General features: G+C 44.7%; 1 protein-coding gene across 4 annotated transcripts in view; it reads right to left on the bottom strand.

Annotated features, from left to right (window-relative positions):
* The window catches only part of zdhhc14 (zinc finger DHHC-type palmitoyltransferase 14), a 96,563-nt gene that overhangs the window by 21,964 nt on the left and 54,020 nt on the right, over positions 1 to 20,579 (bottom strand). For all 4 annotated transcript variants that reach the window (XM_069197166.1, XM_069197173.1, XM_069197152.1 and 1 more), the window contains exon 3: positions 1,587 to 1,745. In XM_069197166.1, the coding sequence (XP_069053267.1) occupies positions 1,587 to 1,745 (159 nt within the window). The remainder of the gene's footprint in view (positions 1 to 1,586; positions 1,746 to 20,579) is intronic.

The following is a 20,579-nucleotide window of genomic DNA, read 5'->3' as shown; positions in this document are numbered from 1 at the left end:
CTTGTGATTCTGGGAAGTGGCGTACGACAAGGGAAAAAAAGGGCTATACATGCGTGATCTAATGAACTGATGGCCCTGTTGTGCCTCAGGGCTGTAACTGCGAGATCGCTTTTCACAAAGAACACACTGTGCAAGCAGATTTTTCAACAATTCACGAAACTTTCAGAAAAATATTTGTTTTAGGCATAAAGAGATAATTTGGAGACTTACAGAGGAAAGAAGCATGGTCTCTTATCAGAGGTGTTTAGGGTAAGCAAGTTTTGCAAAGATCAATCTTTTTTAAGAGGTTAAAGCAATGCTACAAACAATATCTCTTGTGTGCATCCAAGCTTTACATAGGCTTCTGAAATTACTTTGAAAAACAAATCGGTCTGTAATTAGGGTGGGAGATGTATATATGCCAAAAAAACAGAATAAAGTAAAAAATCCATAATAGAACAGTGAACCACAAATTTAGCAAATTGTGACTATTATAATATATAAATATAAAATATTATAAACATTTGCAGTGATAATGTGACTGTTTTCTTTCTGCTTAAAACACCTACAATTACAGTGAGGTTTGAGAGGTACAAAAGATTGAAAGAAAGAAGCATTTAAAACCACCATTAGTACAAGCTCAGCTCGTAAGGACTAGGACACACTGAGATGACTTATCTCTAACACAATCACGTTTCGTATACATTGAAAAGCTATGCATAATATGACAGACGTCTAACGAGTGACAGTAGGAATAAGAGATTACGGATAAGGGATTAGATTAGTCATTCAATCAGCAAATGCTTCACTCTCTTCCTTGTGTGAGTGCATTCTTAGGTCACTGGTTCATCTTTGTCTTGATACAGAAGAATAGGATGAAAAAATTCAGAGTTGTGGGGAGCTGTTGCCTATCCTGGCGAGGAACGGGAGGAAGGGAAGACACACCCAAGACGGGGCGCCAGCCCATCGCGGGGCTGACTCAATGACTGTTTCGGTTCTCAGGACAGTGACTGCTACCAAAACTAAAAGAAGGCTGCAAGTGAATACTGTACGGAAAACTGCTCTTCTGATTTCTTGTCAAGGTATGTTTTATTTTTTCTTCTCAGGCGGAGCGGTCCTCCTGGCACACCTCCCCTCGGTGCCAGATGGACGTCTGGGTGTTAAAAGAAACCTGTAAGGCACCACCTCGCGGCCACACGAGCACCTGTGAAGTGTAACGGAATCGAACGGTGGACGTCGGCCAAAAAGAAAAGGAAAAAAGAAAATCACCCGGACGTACAGTACGACTGATGGCTCTCCTGCTCCCCTCAAGGGAATCCGATTTTGTGCGCCCGGGCCGTGCAGTTTAGGAGGCCAGCTTCAGCCGCCATCTCTGTGCGAGGGCTTTAGGAGTGCCGCTGGTAACATCTACATCACCAACTAGGACTGTTTGTACATCTTATGCACCGCCTTCAAACTGAAGCAATGAACAGAGTCATTTATCCACTGCAGAAGGCACGGTCAGACGGCCGGGCTGCCCCCTGGGAGATCGCGTGCTGCCGGCCTGTCAGATACTGGCGCCGGAGAGAGCCGGGACTCCAGAGCGACCAGGCCTGGCACGTACTCACCAACGCAGTTGTCACAAAGGCTGCAGTGAGAGGCACGAGGTGGTCTGAAGATCTTGCAGGTGAAGCAGTACTTGAGCTTGACCGTCTGTCCGTTGATGAGGACTTCCTTCGTCCTGGGGGGCGGGCGGTATCCCCCCGAGCTGGAGCCGTTGGCTATGTCTGGACAAGAAGGAAACAAAGGACCGGCAAGGCTGAGAACCACGATTCAGAAACAGAAAACGCTCTTTAAAAAAAAAAAAAAAAAGCTGCATTTTCTGAGTTTAGAGATCGATAAACATGCAGCACTGCAGAAGAATAATTCCCTGCATTTACACTGTGCTATTCACTAGTGGATCCCAAAGCACAACCTCATAATAACAACAATAACTGCTTAAAATTATATAGCGCTTTTCTGGACACTCCACTCATAGTGCTTTACAGGTAATGGGGATCCCCTCCACCACCACCAGTGTGCAGCCCCACCTGGATGATGCGACGGCAGCCATAGTGCGCGAGTACTCTCACCACACACCAGGGGAGGAGAGCAGAGTGATGAAGCCAGTTCATGGATGGGGATTATTAGGAGGCCATGATTGGTAAAGGCCAGGGGGAAGTTGGGCCAGGACACCAGGGTAACACCACTAACTCCTCTTGGTTCTTGAGGAACCACTTCATCCATCACCCAGGTGCACACCCCACCTGGGTGACGTGCAGCAGACGTTATGGACCAGCAGCCCCACTTCACGCCTGACCAGGTGAAGCGAAAACCTCCTTCACTGACTGCGCACCGGGGGAAAGCTGCATGAAGGCGAGACTGAGCAGCTCTCAAGTGGTAGGCTGTCGGGAGACCAGGACGTCCCCCTACTCTTTTGAAAAGTGCCATGAGTTAGGCGACTCCCCGAAAAAAGAAGGGGCTATACCTCAGGAGGGTGGGCAGCTCAGATGCTACTTTCAACGGCACAGACCAGCACACGTCAACTTCTACAGCACAAATGGAGCAGAAAGAAACACAGTGCTCTTCACTGTTGGTGGTGTTTGTAGGGCTGCCAACTTCAAAAGAGCTTCCGCGGTCATCATACTGGGGCACGGGGGCAGGGGAATCCTGGTCTACTAAGACAAGTGGCACCTACCGCATTAACAGGATGCCTTCCCAGGGAATGCACACCGTGCATAGGTCCTTACTCCTGACTGCATTTACAAAACAGATCTGGAACACCATTTCAAACATGGATGAAAACCTTTACAATTTGTTTAATCATTTTATAGTCCGATCCAATCTATCAGTGCAGTTTTGAACCAGTTCAGGCCACTGTAACCTGGCTTTATCAGAAATGCTATTCAGTTTAAAAAGACGCTGTTAGGGTCTGAAACAAGAGGCGCTCATTTCCTCGCGGCCATGACATTCTAGGCTAAATGACATCTAGTTCAGGCGGGGAGCTGCGTCAGCATGCAGAGGCTGCAAGGGAACAAGTCATACAGTAGGTTTATTCCATGTTGAACAGAGAAGGTAGAAAACACAATGTTTCAGCTGTGGAGCCTTCTTCCTCTGCTCTCCTCCCCACTGAGAGCTGGTGTGTGGGGAGTGTACTGGCGCACTATGGCTGCCGTCGCATCATCCAGGTGGGGCTGCACACTGGTGATGGTGGAGGGGAGTCCCCATTACCTGTGAAGCGCTTTCTTTGAGTGGAGTGTCCAGAAAAGCGCTATATAAGTGTAAGCTATTATTAATTATTATTCTTCTTCGGGGGTGTGTGAAAGATGTTGTAAGTGATTGCTAACACACCCGAACTACTTCAGACTACACCCACCTACTTCAAACTACATCTGCTGCGACCCACCACCAAATCTTTTTCTAGATCTCTTCATCGTTCCTTCTCTTCCTCCCTGGGTCACTCGACCCCCTCTCTCACTAAATTACATCTAGTCTACTGAATAACATTTACAGATGAATTGCCAAGCCAACAGTTTTTGTTTTCAAAGTATTTGAAATGTAACTGCCTTTCTTTTGAGTTTTATAAGTAGGATCAGGCTTTGCATGTCACACAGCATTTAAAAAGCAACTACGCAGCACGAAGGCAAAAATAAAACTGTGGGAGATTATCTAAGGATGCAAACGAAGTACTGTAGAGGCTTTGATGAATATGTGCCAAAAATGTTCACGCAACAGCAAAATTGAGTTTGACGTGTTGTTTTTTCGTTTTTAAGATAACTCAATATTTCAATCCAAGTCCTGTGACCAAATAATTTGATTTTTTTGTTTGTTTGAAGACTGCATTTAATGTTCTAGCATGACTACCCCAGTTTCTCAGAGTAAAAGGGATTGTGTTTGTGCAGATTGATGAGCGAGTGTCATGCAGAAGCAGAATTCATGTTGAATTCATGCCCAAAAAAGTGCTGTGACAGATCACCTGCATTACTGGTGTTAGAAAAATATTTTAAACAAACTGTTCTGTTTTTAGGTTACGTAACTGAATTGGCTCAAGTAGAGTGTTTCTGTGATTAGAGAGTGAAAAAGAGCCAAACAAAATCAAACTAAATTTGAGCAGTGGTTCATGGGACAACTAATTACCCCCACTGCAATTGTACTTTTGAATAATGTAAAATAATTGTCTTTTAATTTATCATGGTATGTTTTCTTAGGACATGCTCCTAAAACTTTACTTTTACTATTTTTGGTGGTAATGTTATTGGTGGTTGAGTTAGACCATTTTTCTCAGGGGTTAATACCTACAGTTTGAACTGAATGTTTCTTTCAAAATAAGCACATTAAGTATAATACCAGTACAAAGATGGCTTTTTTAGCAAAGAAAAATCAGAAAAGCAACCCAAAATCTTTTAAAAGTGATAAAAATGTAAAAAATCCTCTGTAAATCCCTTCCTATTTCAGAAATCCTATATTGCTTATATTTTGCCACAATCAGTTAAGCTGTTAATATTTTTTCAGGAACAGCACAGCCCAGGGCACATGGTTTCTGCTCAGATTCCACTCCAAAAACGCAGGGTATTCAGTTAATGTTACAAACCTTAAGAACACAGAATCAATTCATTTTTAATCAGTAATAGATTACAGGGTATAAATATTGAAATTCATAGAACAGAGATCAGTAACATGGGTTGGTGGCTCAGTGGTCAGCATTACTACCTTGCAGCGTTGGGGGCTTGGGACTGGGGTGCTGTCTGTGTGGAGTTTGTATGTTCTCCCTGTGTTTGAGTGCTCCAGTTTGCACCCGCAGTCCAAAGACGCACTAGAAGGTTAAATGGCTTTTGGGAAAACCGGCCTTGGTGTGAACGTGTTTGTGTCCGTGTCAGTGTGTGCCCCGAGATGGACTGGCATCCCGTCCAGGGTGTCTCGTCTTGCACCCAGTGCTTGCTGGGATAGACTCAGGCTCGCCCAGACCCTGTCTTGGATAAAGTGCTTCGAAAATGAAAGGATGGAGCTCAGTAACACTCACAGAGTCGAAGGGGGGTTAAAAAGCATTATTCACATGAGACTGGCGATGAGTTATTATTAGTACCTGAGCCATCCTGTTCCCCGTGCAATTGGAGACTTCAGTCAAGGATGGCCAAGGACACAAGTGGCCATAGTAAGGCATGTATTCCTACTCTGCTGGAGTTTAATAATGATACACCATGGTCACCAGCACAGGGCAGGACAGGACTATAATACAGGCTTTCTCAGAAGCACAAAGCCTAGGCACTGAGACATCTCAGCAAATCTTAGTCCCTCACAAAAAACCCCAAGTGCAATCGCAGCTTGGCCATAGTTAAGCGGACAGAAATGGTCACTTAGCACATAAAGCAAACAGTACAACATTATGCAAACATAACCCTCAGTGCATAACTTATTTTCATTCCAAACTTTAATTTCAAGTTCCATTCGTGTGCCATTCTAAAAGCGTTTTGAATTCAGATATGTCCTCATTCCTTGTGAACAGTACTGATCCAAAGAAAACACATCTTGCTCAGTGGTATCTTTCATTTAATTCTGGAATATCGCACAAGCTAGTTGTCATTTTCGGAAGCCCAACTGCGGTCATTAAAGGTCATGTGAAAGAAACGACCTTTGTAAAATTGTAAAATGAAAAAAATAAATGTCAAATTTCAAATTGAGCACAAAATTGTGAACTTTGCGAAAGTACTGTAAGTCGTCATGTTATCACAAACTTACATTCGAGTTCCCACGAATTGCTACATTATTCGGCCCTTCCTGCTCACTAGTCACTAATGTAAAAGTGATGTAAGTGTGAATAAGTACAGGCTGTGTAGCAGATGTTTCACCACAGAAATGTTCCAACGTGATCTGCATGCAAAGTTAACAAGTAGTATTTGTGGGCAAAACCGTCTCAATATCGAGAGTAATTGTTTTATTGGATTAAAAGAGAAGTATTCACCTGCCTGCTTATTTACAATATCATAGGGCCGCACACATCGGACATTTTGTTTCTTCATTCTGAATTGCAGACCTGGAAATGTGTGCATACCTGGAAATTTCATTATTTCATTATGTAAATTGGAGATTTTACACATTACTGTTTACATTTGACTTTTATTGTGGTTTGAAATGGGTGGTGTGGTGGCTTTGTAGCGGTGTACCAGGAATAATATACAAAACTTGACTTTGGCCCCTTCTGTAGCTAAGGGTCTGCGTCTGTGGCTGACAGTTTGTATCCCGCGGCTGGCAGAGCAATCCTACTCCACTGGGCTCCTGAGCAAGGCTCTTAACCCCAACTGCTCCAGGGGCGCCGTATAAATGGCTGACCCTGCGCTCTGACCCCAAGCTTCTCTCTCCCTGTCTGTGTGTCTCATGGAGAGCAAGCTGGGGTATGCAAAAAGACCAATTCCTAATACAAGAAATTGTATCTGGCCAATAAAGAGATCTTAAATGCACTCATCAATGTTGATTCTTTCTAACCCCAAAATATGAAAATAGCACTGCAGTTCCCCTTTAAGGACAGTGCCTTACAATCTCACTGAAAGTGCCCGACTCTTCCTTAATAATAAACTGATCATTTATTGCATTATTTCGAGTGCAAATACACAGAAGGGCGTGAAATAAGTCAGGCAGGGGAATTAAATGTGATAGAAAACCGCAGAAGACAAGAAATTATTGTGCTCTATCTGCTTTATCAAATTCTCTAAACAGAATCTGATTTATTAAATCATTTTTGAAATACAGTTAAAGAGCTTAGCTTATAGCTCATTAGACACACAGCTTAGTAACAATGATCCCAAAAGCCTGATAATGAAGCAAACCAATTAGAGCTGCTAGCTTTGGGAAGCTAAATGAACCTTTACAATGGACGAACAAAGCTAAGCTACCACAAAGGCCATTCTGCCCACTAATCTCAAAAACACGACACGTGCGTATGTCCAGATATTTTGTACTGGGGGAGGTAGGAAGAATGATCGGACACTGCAGAACAAGAGGCACACGACCCGAGCACTTTGCATTCCAACTCCAAAAGATCTAAAAGGGATCAGTGTACATGAATATCGATTTTACCTCCCTTGAAAAGGGAACCATTAGAGCACTGAAACGAAGCAGGTATAAAAGTGGAATCTGAAAAATACACAAACACAAATCAAACGCACATCGATCTCAAGGCACCTGTATCCTTTACTAATAGGATCAACCGTCTGGCTGTACCAGGCCCAGATGAAGACGGTTAAAAGGGAGACGTGTAGAGACAGGGAGTGTTTGGAGTGAATCATGCTTAAAGACACGCATATTTGAAACTGTCAGCATTGCCATTGCTGAAACACTGGCAATCAAAACTGTAGAAAGCAGTGAAGCAAGAAACGTATCCTAGCTACACATTTATTATAATTAAACAGCCCCACTAGTCCTTCTTCCTGTACCTTTGAAATGAGAAGTAATAGCAGTGAGCATTCCTGAAGGAATGTCATCCTTTGTACTCTAGGTTTGGAGATCTGCCCAGTTCATTTGTATGTGTCTTGTAGTGGTCTGGACAATGACAACCCTGCATAAACATTTGAAATAATGCACACAATGGCATTCACGCAGGGGCAGGCTGCTTTCCACAATCTTTAACTGCTTCACATTGCTCGTGTCCTTGTCCTGCTGGGGTTTAAACTGTCAAAGCAGACACGGTGTTGAGTTCTGAATAATGTCAGTTTGGATAACGCACGTCAACCATTATTACCGTCAGCCATGGAAATTCATAGGTCTTGTATTCGCAGTGAGCCGAGGCGCAGCAGTAACGCTTTTAACACTCGAAAAGCAATGAAATGCATAAAGTCTTGATGGGAATAAACTTCACTAGATTGAACGGGGCCACTTTTCCTAAAGGTCTTTTTACTGATGTTAGATTTTCGAAATGTGTTTTTTTCTCAAAATGCAATCCAGACCTTCCAACCAAAATAGTCTTTTTTCAGAAGAACACAATTGTAAAAAGAGAGGTCAAGTGCTAATTATGACTATACTCTTGCCTGCTTTTTCACGCTGCATGTTACTGCCACTCACATGTAGCTATTGTGCACCTGGAGTCTCACCAGACAGATCAGATCACAAACCTACTAGGATTAAGCTATAATTAAAGAGGCACTTTAGGCAGAACCACATTGTTCAAACCCAAAGTGGAATTGAGCCTGGACACAGGATAACAGCCCTGCTCTTGGTAGTCACAAGAGTACCCCTGTGCTCAGTAATACACAGCTCCCTGGATCGGAATCCTGTGGATTACAGGGCACTTAAAAGCAAACAAATGATGGCGCTCGGGAACACTTTACTATGAAGACAACACACGGAAAACGGGAATTCCTCTGGACGTGGGGTGTCGAACCTGCGTGAACACCTACCCCTGGGGGCCAAGCTGCCCGCCCACTCCCTGCCTCAGGTCAGAGCCTTAAAAGAAGGGCTCTGAATGCTTCACATTTCAGCCCCCGTTCAGAAACTGGGCTGCTCTCGTTCTGTAGTGTTCAACACTAGAGAGATCTAAGGGCGTGTGACAGGAAGTCGTTAAACTCTTCTTCTTAGATTTTGAAAATGAACGCATGGCACGCGCTCTAAATAAAATGTGCGTCTTTATGACCTCATTTAAATAAAAGCCTTATTCAAGATCAAGTCAAAATCGCAGGTCCCTGTGGGACTGTGGTGTTTTTTGGAGTGTGTTTACAGAGAAGAACAGTTGCCAGTGAGGGGACAGATGGTGGGTTCAAAATGGAGACACTGCATTCCAGCAGCCGGGCTACACCTGACATCACTAGTCTCCCTTCCCAGTGTCTGGTCACAGCCCAGCTCCAGCCTCCTCCTCAGTGGCCAGCCTGTCCTCCACTTCAGTCTCACTTAACTGATCTTGATAACGGACCTTCTCCACAGCCACTCTGGTCAAGGCAGAGGTGCAATAATAATAATTCCTTACACCAATACTGTATATAGCGCCTTTCTGGACACTCCACTCTAAAGCGCTTTACAGATAATGGGGATCCCCTCCACCACCACCAGTGTGCAGTCCCCACCTGGATGATGCGACAGCAGCCATAGTGCACCAGTACACTCCCCACACACCAGCTCTCAGTGGGGAGGAGAGCAGAGTGATGAGGCCAGTTCAGAGATGGGGATTATTAGGAGGCCATGACTGGTAAAGGCCAGGGGGAAATCTGGCCAGCACCCCGACTCGTTTCGAGGAACGCCCTGGGATTTTAATGACACGCAGAGAGTCAGGATCTCGGCTTTATGTCTCATCCGAAGGACGAAGCCTTTTTACAGTCTAGTGTCCCCGTTCACAGACCGCAGGGTGAGCGCCCCCTGCTGGCCCCACTAACACCTCTTCCAGCAGCAACCTTAGTTTTTCCCAGGTGGTTGCCCATCCAGGTACTGACCAGGCTCACACTTTGTCCTCACAGAGACCTTCATTTCCATACTTCTTTTCTGCCAAGGTGAGGTGGGACTTGCAGGGAGATTTATGGCTCGCCAGTGACCCCGGCCTCTGGCCCAGACTGCGGGAATGAACAGGACAGGCGAGCGCTGTGCCCATCCTGTGCTAACCAAACATGCCTTTTCTGTTAAAATCACAGCGCGAGGGCTTGGTGATGCGCAGGCATCTCAGAATGTGCTCATGTTTCGCTTATCTCTTTCCAAGCCCCAGGCTGAGGGTAGAGGCCTGTGGTTCATAATTATTTTAATCATCTCAAATTTACATGCATCAAAATCCACATTTTGTTGCAATTTTGTTGCTCGATTTCCCCATAAAAATAAACACATCATAAGCCATGCATCACTGTCTGTCACTGCCAGCACAGCCCTAATCCAGCTCCCAGAGAGATTTTAGGATGACGGCACTATTATTCCTCACTTGTGTTAAGCTCAGCCAGTGTCATTTCAGTGGGTCTGAAGTCAATCCGTTTCAAAACCTGTTCTTTGTTTTGCAATGTAAGTAATCAAGGCTGGCTTGACTATGTGTTGAGGGTCATTACCACATTGGCAAGCAAGCCCTACACCTCCAGACAGTCATTCCAAGAGCAACGATTCACGATTAACCAAGTAATGGCTGTCTTGGACCGAATATAGCAAAAACAAGACTAGGAGCAACATCACCAGTTGAAAAAGTACTTTGCACAAGCAAATCTGTCTCACACTTTTTGGAAAGCCTGGATCATAAGGGAAGCTCTTTACAAAAATGTACAAGGCATATGAAGTCATAAAAAAGCTACATCCTTTAAGATTTCAGAAGAGAAGCAGTAAAAGGTTACCTTGGCTACAAACCCAACGGACATTGTATTCCTGCTTGAGGAACATTTACTCTGTATCAATTTACAGCAAGTCCTTTTGTCCTACACAAATCTAATACAAGACAGGTTCAATGTTTTTTTACACAATTTAGATAAACAAAAGAAGGGGTAAGAAAAGGAAGAATGGCACTGAGAGTTATTTTCTGTGCATTCTCCTTAATAACTATTACTCACTGCAGGACTGGCATTCAAGAGACGAGAGAATAAATACGATCATTTATTGGTCATTGCCTTTATTAGCCCTATACAATTTCTTGTATTAGGAATTCGTCTTTTCACATACCCCAGCTTGCTCTCCTTGAGACACACAGACAGGGAGAGAAGCTTGGGGTCAGAGCACAAGGTCAGACATTTATATGGTGCCCCTGGAGCAGTTGGGGTTAAGGGCCTTGCTCAGGAGCCCAGTGGAGTAGGATTGCTCTGCCAGCCGCGGGATACAAACTGTCAGCCACAGACGCAGACCCTTAGCCACAGAAGGGGCCAAAGTCAAGTTTTGTATATTATTCCTGGTACACCTCTGAGTTTATGAGCACTAATTATACAATAAATGTTTTCCACACTAGCAAATCGCTTACTGAATGGAAACTTTCTACATGACCACAAAATTACAGGGCTCTATGTTCTTATGTATTTATTCATTTGAACATGTGCACTACCAGCACAATATTACAGAGTATGAAAATCCTAATATCAGCATAATCTTACATTGGCATGATTCTCAAAGCACAATTGACGGGAGCAAAGTCTGGGATATGTCTGCCGGGCACAACAGCTTATTCAATACTGTGCCCCTAAAAAATGTATTGCCAGAAATACGATGGACTAGATCAGGCATGAAAAAGAATGCTCAAATCACACAACAGGAGATTTCTTGCTTGCATTTACTAAGAATTTTAAATCCAAGCTTAATATTTTAGTTGATCACTTTTAAATGAATGGTCAAGGCTAGTCAGGCTAAAAGCATTTTAGTTTTACTGTACTGGCATTAACATAACAAGAGCAGAAAGAGTGGAAGACTGACACTCCATTTAGGAGCTTCACACACAAGCCCAAACATTCACACAGATCTTCCACAAAGAACACAAGAACACTCATAAGCTAGAGGAACCCGTTCAGCCCTTTTGGTAATTATAAGCTCATTGATCTGAGCATCTCACCAGGTTCTTGAAGAAGTCAGGGTATCGGTTTCAACAACATGGGCGGGCAGCTTGTTCCATACTCCCACAACCCTCTGGGTAAAGAAGTGTCTTCTGCTCTTGGTTTTAATTGCTTTTAAGGTTCAGGAGGGTAGCTCCTGGCATCCTAGCCCCCAGGTCCAAACAGAGGACACAACAGAAGTATTAGAGGAAAACACTACAGGAGGCTGGACTTAAGAATGGAGTATCTACCACCACTAGTGGTCTACTGACTTCACTTTACTAAAGGCTATTCATCCGGTGAAATCAAGACACCTGTTTATACAGTCCAATCCCATGTGTGCATTCATATACTTAACCACTAGAACTCGCACTTACAGTAATTGCATGGAGCAACGAAAGACTGGTTGGGGGCCACAGTCACACAGCCATCATGGGCCCATGTTGTCATGACCATAAGTCCCTCCTCTTAAGGGCGCTCCGGCTCTTTCTCGTTTCTGTTGAGTTTTTTGCACCTGCCTCCTATTCCAGCCCCTCCTTATATAAGCCAGACGCTCCTATCATTCTGGGCCCAGCATTGGAAGATCGACGCCCAGAAGCCCACCTACCAGGGGGTCCAGGAGAGACCTGACGGCATCGGCTTCACAACAGCGTCCTGACCATCTGGGTCAGGGGCTTGGAGCACCTGGCCCTGTTAACCCTTTTTATTCCTCGTCCCTGCACCGGATCCCGCTCCGGTTTTTAACTTTTGTCTCGTCTGTCGTGGATGGATTGCACGGTTCTGGACTCCTGCTTTCACCCTGGATTTCCCTTTGGACTTGTTCGCCTGGACCATGCCCCCCCGAGCACCAGCGCACCATCGACAACCCCCCCGCCAACCCCGTTCGTCTACCAGCCCCATTCCCAGTCCTCTCCCCCATGTCTCATTCACTCCCTTCCGGATTCTTCGATCTGCATAGGGTCCAGATTAGCGCTTCGTGACACATGTGGTCTCCACTCAACTGGGGCAATCCACTGCAAAAGAAGTACAGAACACCAGGGGGCGCTGCCTGCGCAGATCTGGGCAAGTGTCTCAGAACCTAAAGGCAGCGGAGGACAAGGAGGAACCATTCCAAAATAAACTCGCTCACCACCTGCAGATCAACACATTTTAAAGAGTTACATGTGTACTGTTGTTCAAAATGAACACGGCTACATATCACACAGGCTGAATGTTGGCAAAATCTCCAAACACAATATACAAATTGGTAACCAGTCCTGAGTTTGGACTTCAACACTCTAGTTCAGTACATATGTAAGCAAGTACTGCTGTGAATTTTTCTGGATAGATCTTACAGCTTTTCACAGTGAGTTGATATACATTTTCCCCCATTCTTCCTAACAGAATCGTGCCAGTTCCATTACACCTGTTGGGGTTCATCGATGGACTGCAATCTTCAAGCCTCCCCATACTATGGATTTTCTAAAAACACATTTTCTTTCGCATTGAGGTCAGGGCCAAAAAAGTCCATTACTCTTTCATCCAACTACAAAACCTTCTTCAACATCCGCATCACTTCCATGCTTTGTGACAAACGATTTCAGTCATCGCTTTGTTCCTGCAACTCACCCATGCAGATCAGCTTTGTACAGGGATAGTGTTGATGTATGAACTCTGCCTCTTATCGCAGCAAAAAAGCTTTACAGGTATTTCAATATCACTGCTGGCTTCACAGTGGCATCCTAATTTCCTGCTTGCATGGAAAGCATTTGGTGGTATGATGCCAATCAGTGACCCTGGAATTCTTCTTTTAATCTCCTGATCTGTGCTTCTCTACCACATTATCCCGATTTCTCTCTGTCTTGACCAAGATTCTTGGTCTTTTTGATTTGCATTATCTCTACAGGAGGCTTTCAATTCCATATTGAACTAAGGAAACCTACAGTCAAAAATGCATTAATTGTGGTGAAATTAAACCACTTTGATTATACTTATAGATCAAATACTAATTCGGTGACCTTTCAAACTCATCGTCTGTAGCTGAACGGATTCACTCATGCCATGGACAAATGGATTGAATACCTGTACATTTAAGAATATTATTCGCTTTGAAATATGAACACATTTACATACTACGCTCATTTTAAATGTTTAAATTTGGAGCAAATTATTATGATTCTTCCCTTCAAGTCCTATTCAATAGTGTTGACAGAATGTAAATACAAGCCACAAGGTATTGTTTACAAGCTGTCCGTTGTAGAAATACACACAAAACTAAATAAATTACAGAGCAATCCCTTTCAAGTGGACAAGGGAATAATGGCAGTATGAGCCATGGAACAGTTTGCAATTGCTTGCGAAGCGCAGCAAAAATAAATATTTCCTTTAATAGACCATCGTGTTCTATTTTAATAACTAGTAAACAACTGTGAATGAAGTTTTTGTATGATTTTGACAATGACGCAAAGCCTATAATGTATTTCAAATTCCCCATACATCAAATTAAAAATAAATCCAGTCAAAAACTCTTAAGTTTGAGCAAACGGACGTTGGTTAATTGCTTCACAGTGTGCCTTCTGTGCAGACAGACCATATAAAACTAAGAATCCTTTGAAAATAAACCACTCTGTGGAAAGAATGCAACAGTATTTGAGGTCACTCTGTACATCATGTGGTCTTTGAAAGTTGCAAAGAAGCAGCACCAGATACAGATACAGTAAATGTATGGACTGCAGTACAGCATCGCACAATATCAGCAGCAGCATGCTGGTCAGTGTTTCATAAATTTAGAGCATCAGTTGGTACAGCTTCTTCTTATAGTCCTGTAACTCTGAACCTCAACTATGAATTTCAGTCATTTAGATTATGGTCCTCATCAGGGATCATTTGCAGTATTTTAACTGGAGGCTAAACAGAAGCATCCAAGATTTATTTGTTCTTAAACAGATGTTTTGCAATGGGGAAAAAAAAAGTTCTCACCTCACGACATCCTAGCAGACTCCACAAACTGCACTGTACATCCCCAGGAAAGGTCGAGGAGCTTTTGTGGAGGGGGTTTCTCTATGGAGGATGGCAAGCGTGGGTTCTCGGTTCTGTTGCGTCTAGTGGGCAGGATTTACGTACAACGTTATATTGTCAATCGGGACAAAAACACAGGGGTATTCGTCACGTACGACTCATAACCTATCGCTCATGACAAGGAACTCCTTCGGAATAAACGGGTAAAGGCAGAGGGTGTCTGGCACCAGCCCTGGGCAGGGCCTGCTCTGCCTCGTGCTCAGGAGCCTGCAGCGTGAACAACACGATGCTCAAGGGGCAGGAGCGCTCCAAACAGACCCGTGTAAGCATTCGAAAATGACGAGGGCTTTAGATCACAAAAAACTCACTCTGGAGGCAATGCCTTCAGCAGGTTCTACATTCGCTGCTTTTTAAAGACTCATGGCTCCACTCACAAGACAAATACCCCCATCGCGAGACGCCTAGTGGCTGGGTGCCCAGAGACATAATTAGGTTACGTATCATTTCACTTTCTTGACAGCCTGTAAAAGCTCACGTTCTAGTTCTTCAACTGAAAGATGAACCTATAAAGTACCTCCTCCCAGCATAATATTTATTCCTCACGATTCATCCTCGGCCAACAAAAGCCATAAATAAGAGATGTACAAAACAAAGCTATTTGACATTCGAAAAAAAAATGATAATCACTGCTCTTGAATTACGCTTTGGCAAATATACAGCATACCCACAATAGACGACACATTAGAGCTGCTTTGCCAGAACCGGATCATTTTCTGTGCTCTTTTTACCGAGACAAGAATTTACAGCCGCTAACAAAATCAGACTTCTGTTGACGTGCGTGTACTGGATTACATAATGGATTAGGAAACTGTGTGGCAGAAGCTCGGCGTAGGTGTTGTTAAAAGCAAATCTCCTTGGAAATACTAGATTACTTACGAGCCCATCAGAAACCATTTGCATCTTCCGCGGATCCCTGACAGAGAGCCGCCCTCGATTCGTGACTCCGCCGAGTTTCCTCAGAAAAAGAAAAACCCCAGGGGAAAAAAAGCACCTCCGGTACAATGGAAATAGTCACTGTGAAATGTGGTGGTATCTGGCCCTTTAAGTAGAGAGGTGGCAGGGCTGGTGTGACCTGCAGTGTGTGCTTGGGTACCAGGAGCAGTGTCAGGGGGGCCCCCTCTTTGCGTTATCTCTGGGCCTCAGGGAGGGGCTGCTCACCGAGCTTTTACTCTGCAGAACGGAGAGGGCAGAGGGAGCCATGAACCCCACTGGCAAGGACCTCCGCACAGCTAAGTATCTGTGTGAGTAGGCAGGACACCCCAGGGCCTCTGCGAAGCGGGCTGTTCACTGCATTTCTCCCAGGGATCAAGGCCCGCGCAGAACAAGGACTAATTATCATCCACAGGCTCCGCCAGCTGTCCGCAGAGGCTGGCTCTTCAGATAGCAGTCTTGCGGATGAATCTCTCCTTTGCCGCTTGGGGTCTGCGCGTTCAAAATTGAGCAACTCATCCTACCGAACGCTTTCTGTGGGGTGAAGGGTTCCCAACCTCACGAGACGCACGTTCTGAGCATTTCAAAGTCCGTCTCCCGAGCCTTTATTACAGCATCGCGGATGAAAGGGTTTCTGTATTATTAAATGACTGTTCTGACACAAACGGAGGATCCAGTCTGCTTTCTTGTTTAATATCACATCATGTCTGATATTTAGAAATAAAACTAGAATGCTGTCTTAGGTGCTACGTAAGGCGCAGGGCCACGCCAATAAAGAATTCAAAACATTCAAAAAAAAATAATTCAACATAGTAATGTTAAAAATCCATCAAAAGATTTGTAATTCTTAAATATTTTTTGCTACCTGCAGCATGAATTACATTTCTTACCTGTATTCTCGTTAATTCTAAGACATGTACGTACTAAAATCAGCAGACTGTCAAAAAAAAAAGCATGTACATTTGATTAGTGATGTGCTACAAAAATCGAACCAGATTTGTGCAAAAAAAAAAGAATCATTGCCATCAGCAAATCTCAATTTTTTTTTACTGAGCTCACCTTTATAAAACCTATTACTGCAAGCTTGGCATTTTGTCCCCTCGTGCTACAATTGCCTATGCACACATAAAACTAAAAAAGCATTCATATATCTGCCTCTTTATAAGGTTTGGCTGCAGAAACCTGTGCGTTCCAATTTTACACAAGATTTAATGGACAACTACCACCAGACATGCATTTAGAAATGGAAAGCAAAGTTCATTTTTATGTCTTCTCACATGATGCAAAACAGAGTAATCAATTCAGTATTGGGTAATCCATCAGTCATCTCACTTATGCTGTTACAAACAAACCTTGGTTTTGCAACCCAGAAAATTCATTTTTATGAAACGTTTCCACCATATTAGAATGGCCTGCGACCTGATTTAGCCCTGCCAAACCAGGAACTCAACCATGGCAACACCGGCACAAGGAAGACTTGGGGAAAATACGCCCTCAGAGCCTCGTGTTGCAACCGCTTCGAAAGCGGTGTTGCAACCGGCGCCTTCGTGCAAACTCTGGGAATCGGTGTCGGATTAGCGCCATCTGCACTCGGCCTCTGTGGAATGCGAGAGCCTTTGATACCGCGTTCTTGCAAAGCGGAACGGCCCCCGTCCAGAGACACCAGGTCGCGACCGGGCACATCTGCGCCGCTGACAAGTGTCTTTTCCTGGAACGGCAGCGTGTCTGCGGGGGGGGGGGGGGGCGGCCTCAATCCGGCTCTGCTGTCCCGTCCCTCTGCTAGCAACTACAGGACGCCTCGGGCCCGCTCGCTGAACACCAGGGCCAGGCGCCCTGTCGCACTGTCATCCCTGTCACCACTGATACAGGCTGACAGCCACGAGCCCGCGGCTGCCCCACTTATCAGGAGACGGAGAGCCCCAAAGAGCTCGGCAGGTTCACGGCTCTGGAGACTGCGTAGCTGTAACAGCTACATAACCGTGACTCCTTACTTGTACACAGCATTAGGCACAGAAGGGGCTCTGCTTCACCCACCTCTGAAGGGGCAGCATCAGCGCCAGCAGCCCCACAGCCTACTAGCAGGTCAGGGAAGGGAAACAAGCGACCCCCTTGGGGGGGGACATTTTAAACAGGTTGGGTTGAATAAGCCAAGACTGGAACGTAGCCAGGAGACGGCGAGGTCAGGACCATGGCTTAATGCCTCATTTGAAGGCTGGCACCCCCTGGTCCCAGTCACCGTACTGGGGCACTGGTGTGGAAATTCTAGTCCCGTGGGAAGGACACCCTCTTGCTGGAGCTTCTGGGTTTTCCACGGCTGCGGAAACCTGTGCGTTCCAATTCCACACAAGGTTTAACGGACAGCTACGACCAGATGCGCATTTAGAAATGGAAAGCAAAGTTCATTTTCATGTCTTCTCGCATGATGCAAAACAGGCTTATCAATGCCGTATTGGGTAATCCATCAGTCATCTCACTTATGCTACATTACAGGCAAATCCTGGTTTAGCAAAAGAGAAAATACGCTTCCGCTCCCAGTACCGGCCAGGCCCAAGCTTGCTCAGCTCCCAAGATCTGACAAGTTCAGCCTGTAAGATAGTAATGCAGATGTCCAGTCCCCCACTGTGGCTGGGATGAACTCGTGATCTGTACAAGGAGGAATGAAACACTCCTAAAAAGTTAGATTTAAACGCAGGATATTTTTCCACGTAACATGGAAATTAAAGAGGATTCATCGGAACCGACGTGCATTAACAAGTCTGCAAGAAAACAGCAAATATAAATGTAAATAGATCCCTCATAACTCTTGCTATACACACACAAGTCTGCCAAATTGAGCAATGCTACATTTTAGAACTGAGCTCAAGAGACATAAATGAGAGACAGGAAATGAATTCTAAAAACCAAAGTGAAACAACATGTATCAACAGAGAATTCCTTCCTTCCTTTTCTTTGTGGAGTTTGGATGGCGAGCTAGGAAACACTTTCTGCGTGGCTCGGTGCCACAATGTTTACACAGATACAGGGCCGTTGAAACCTCCTGCCCAGACGTAGTCATTCTCTCCCCGGGTGGGTGACTGTGCACAGCTGCCCGGCGACCCGGTGCTACCGTGAAACTCCGCGGTGACACGCGGCGAAACCACAGCTTGAGAGCGAAGACCGCTTTCGTGTTTTTATCCCAGGCAACGCCTTTCACCTTTGGTACAAAACAGCTCTGCGCCTCCTTGTCACCGATCTCCCAGCGGTAAGGGCAAGCAGTTAACACTCCTCTAGTTGCTGTGGTGGATTCGTTCAGTGTCTGACAACAGGGTGTGCAGCCGCTCCTCCTAATGCTGTCAGGTATGGTGAAGCCATACTGCAGGAAAGGGAGGGCAGCCATGCAAAACAACTTGCGCCTCTGTGTCCTAAACCCTTTTAGGCAACTTTTAAAAAGTTCTCAGAAGTGCACATTTACCACCTTAAACGACAGGAGTGTTTCTTTGAATCTGACAGCCTAAAAAAAGGCTTCTGAGAGATCAGGTCAGAACGACAGTGAAATATTGCTAAACTCAAGGATTTATTGACTATACCAAGTAACAAAGGCTAAGGACAGGAACTGGAAAAAAAAAAAGTCTGAGACAAGATAAGATCATTTTATCAGCCATATACAATTTCTTGCATTAGGAATTTGTCTTTTCCCATACCCCAGCTTGCTCTCCATGAGACACACAGACGGGGAGAGAAGCTTGGGGTCAGAGCGCAGGATCAGCCAAATACAGCGCCCCTGGAGCAGCTGGGGTTAAGGGCCTTGCTCAGCGGCCCAACGGAGTAGGATTCCTCTGCCGGCCGCAGGCGCAGATCCTTAGCCACAGAGCCATCACTCCGCCTCAACAATCCTCAACATGTGCCTACGTCTTGGGGGGGGGGACAACACAACTTATAACTTATATATCTTTCAGCCCTCTATCAGAAAGTCCTTAAATCGCAATGCACCGGTACCTCAAGTTGCCTCTTCACTGATTTACCAGAATCGATCTCATCGAATCATCTTCTTCCTCTTCCTCTCACAGGCATTATTATGCTAACTGTTACAATAAAGATTCTAAGAGGTCTGCTTGGTACATCTTCCCATCCAGAACAGGCACTAAAGGTTGATGCAGCTCCTGTCTCATTTGCTTGGCAGGACTACTAAAATATATAGAGACACAATCGCAATGCTGTGACTCGAATTGCTCATCTACAGCATCCAATTCCACCAAGTACAACACATGAAGAAACACATGAAGAAAAACATGAAACCTACTAGAAGTAGGGTAAAATAATAAGCATCTAATGAAAAAAGACAGATGCATTCTTGCATGCTTATCCAAGTCTTCAGTCACAGTCAGAAACAAACAGCCAGATCCCGCGTAGATCTTATAATATCCCATGCCTGTTATGTTCAGACACCAAGGTGAGACATGCTGCCGTAATAGTCACCAGTCAAATGGTTGTGAGCTATTGCTGGATCAGTGACTCCAGAAATAGCTCTTTAGTAAACAGAACAGCAAACTGGGAAAAAAAAGTGCTACTTTGCAAAAGACCAGTCCATTACAGGACCACCCACTTATACGTACAAGGGGAGGTATGAAAATAAATGCCATCTTCAATTAAATTAAGGAAATGTCATACATTTCCTCATGAATAGAAGCAGAGCACAAGATAAAATCTCTCTTAATTCTTTAGATTTTGCCAGTCGTATTGGGTTTTTTCTTCTGCAGTTACAGGATGATTGCCCTTTGTCTTCTTCACGGTGTCTACAGAGCAGGGGCTTAAGCCTCTTACAGGAAAGACAATTAGCATTTCAAAGTAGTGCCTCTGAAAAGAACAAAGACTACACCGAGGGAGGTCTGAGCCGCCGAACGCCTCTCACAGGCTGTCTAGATCACTGTAAAAGCAAACAAATGTTCTTTCATGCAGGATGTGTAATCCGGCAGCAGCTCATGTAAACCATTAGAAAGGAAGGAGATGGAAAGTACACATGGCAGCCCTTAAATATCCATAATAAACCCAAATCACCGGTTTTAGGGAGGTTTTGAATAAAAAATGTCCTGGAATTTGCAGAGAATGAAAAATGCAGAAGATCTTATGAGCCTGTAGGAACACGTTCGGGGGTCGAGAGCC

Source organism: Lepisosteus oculatus, chromosome 2 (genome assembly GCF_040954835.1).
Source record: "Lepisosteus oculatus isolate fLepOcu1 chromosome 2, fLepOcu1.hap2, whole genome shotgun sequence".
Lineage (NCBI taxonomy): Eukaryota > Metazoa > Chordata > Actinopteri > Semionotiformes > Lepisosteidae > Lepisosteus > Lepisosteus oculatus.
This window is presented reverse-complemented; position numbering and strand designations above follow the sequence as displayed.